The following is a 2466-nucleotide window of genomic DNA, read 5'->3' on the forward strand; positions in this document are numbered from 1 at the left end:
CATCATATGCGATCTGCAAGCATATGCGATCCGCAAACAGATGCAGTCTGCAAGTATATGCGATCTGCGCCATATATGCAATCTGCAAGCATATGCAATCTGCAAGCATATGCGATCTGCAAGCATATGCAATATGCAAGCCTTTGCAATATGCAAGCATTTGGAATATGCAAGCATTTGGAATATGCAAACATGCGCAATATGCAAGCATGCGCAATATGCAAGGATATTGCATATGCAAGCATGGGCAATATGCAATATGCAAGGATATTGCATATGCAAGCATTTGCAATATGCAAGCATTTGCAATCCGGATGCACCCGAACGTGTCCGGACCCGGACGAGAGCTACGGCACCCTCGGGACCGCAGGGACCGCGCCTCGTCGCGTCCGTGACCGGCTCGCGTCCGGGGCTCGTTGGAAAGTCGCGCTCGATTGGATGGTTCCGGAGCTTTGCGTTTTCGTTAGCGCGCACCCTCTTCACAATCAGAGGTCGCGGGTTCGAGTCGCACTCCGCGAGTTTCGAGTTGCACACCGAAACGCGAGGATGCGAGGACGACAGGTCGCGGGTTCGAATCACGGGTCGCACACGAGTTGCAGGCGAGGATGCTAGGACACGAGGACACCAGGACGTGAGGACGCGAGGATGCAAGGGCACATGGACGCGTGAGCGTGTGGGCATGTGGGTGCATGGGACGGTGGCACCGTGGATGTAGCCACACGTGGATGTAGCATGGACGCGTGGACGCGGGACATGAGGATGTAACATGGGCGTGTGCATGAAGCTTGGACGCGTGCATGTGTACCGTGAACATGTGGGCGGGGACACACGGATACTGGGCCGTCAGGCCATGGGGACGACTGGGCACGTGGTGGGTAACGAACAACAGACGCACGTAGTTGTGTTGTTTGACATGAACTTGCAAGGTTAAACGTTTATCACAAAATATCAGGATAACCGGGGACGCCTGGGCGTGGCTGTGGGTAGTTCCATGTAGTTCCACTGTGGGACAGGACTTGCAGTGGAAAACTAGACTACAATGGCTCCGCCACGAAATGACGTGAAGTCGCGCACACCGCAACGTTCCCCGGGATAAATTCAGTCGCAGAAATTCTATAGAATCATACGGATTCAGAAAACATTCTATCAACCAGTGATGCTGCGCAGCACAGTTATTGTATAGAAGTAATGTGTGCCATTGGCCCTCGAGTGCATTTATTAATTTTGTCAAACGGATCCAGGATAAAATTTATCATACGGATTCAGGATACAATTCTACCAAACAGCGGTACTGCGCAACATACATCCATATTGTATCGATGTACTGTGTTCCATTGGCCCTCAACTGCATTTCTTGAGGATAGGAGGATAACCTGTCGCGACATCAGTCTGACCGGCCATTTCTATGGACAATTCTGGTTCCGGTAAGGAGTCCTGGTTGGGACTGGTGCCCGTGATGTTGCTCCATCTCCTGCATGGGCGGTAGACTAGTAATCCTCTTCCTGACATCACGCAGGATGTCGGCGGTTAGGTACAGTTGCAGGTGGAGGCTTGTGGCTTCTGAGCTTGACGGGGCGGACTCAAGCCACACCTTCCCCCCCGACACCCCAGCTGTCCAGTGCGGATGCAACCAGAAAGGTGCAGGCGCAAGCCAACCGGACGCCTGAGCAAGTGGCGGTGGATCGAGCAGCAGCTGCAGCGTGATGGGCAGATGCACGAGCCAACCAGACACCTGAGCAAGTGGTGGCGGACCAAGCAGCAGCTACTGCTCGGTGGGCGTGGTGGTCGGAGGCGCGAGCCAACCGAACGCCTGAGCAAGTGGCGGCAGACCAAACAGTGGACGCAGCTTGGAAGCGTCAAGCCCATGCGATTTGGCAACAGTCATCTGAGGAGCACACACCACAATGCACCCACCGCAGCAGGGGTATCCTTGTGGAGGCAGTTTTGGATGCTGCCTTCTGGGTGTTCAGGCGGCCGACAAACCCCACCAAGCCTCGTATGGGTGCCTGGTTAGACAGCAGTACAGCTTCATGGCCGGAACATGTGCAAGATGTTCCTGTGGGTCAGCCTCTGCCCACTGTTTCTCTAGCAGAACAGATCCGAGTCACCGAACAGCTTGATGCCGCTGTCAAACACAACATGCCATCATGTGTCTGCGCCTTGCTGCAGCGAGATGAAGTCTGCGGTACAGGCACACGGCTACTGGTTTGTTGACATCCCCAACGTGCACCAGTTGCGTGCAGATGTTTGGAGGACGCTGGCAGTGGCGCGTCCAGCTCAAGTCTTCACATGGCTACCAGTGGCAGCCGCACCAGGGGGCAGAACACCACCACTGCCTGAGCCAGCTTTGCTGTGGGGCTTCCAAAAAGACGTGGCTCAATGGGCATTCTACGGAGAAGATAGGGCTCACCAAGCGTCCTGGTACGACAGGGTACTCTGGTGGTTCGGATGACCAAGAGCACCACC

At 54.8% G+C, this 2466-nt stretch overlaps 1 protein-coding gene across 1 annotated transcript in view; it reads left to right on the forward strand.

The window, feature by feature from the left end:
* Positions 1 to 259: 259 nt before the first annotated feature.
* The window catches only part of VOLCADRAFT_101034 (uncharacterized protein), a gene marked incomplete at both ends in the record, with an annotated part of 9578 nt that continues 7371 nt past the window's right edge, over positions 260 to 2466 (forward strand). The window contains 4 exons of the mRNA XM_002959499.1: positions 260 to 681; positions 1612 to 1772; positions 2093 to 2205; positions 2244 to 2421. Of these exons, the coding sequence (XP_002959545.1) occupies positions 260 to 681; positions 1612 to 1772; positions 2093 to 2205; positions 2244 to 2421 (874 nt within the window). The remainder of the gene's footprint in view (positions 682 to 1611; positions 1773 to 2092; positions 2206 to 2243; positions 2422 to 2466) is intronic.

This window comes from Volvox carteri (assembly GCF_000143455.1).
Source record: "Volvox carteri f. nagariensis unplaced genomic scaffold VOLCAscaffold_302, whole genome shotgun sequence".
Lineage (NCBI taxonomy): Eukaryota > Viridiplantae > Chlorophyta > Chlorophyceae > Chlamydomonadales > Volvocaceae > Volvox > Volvox carteri.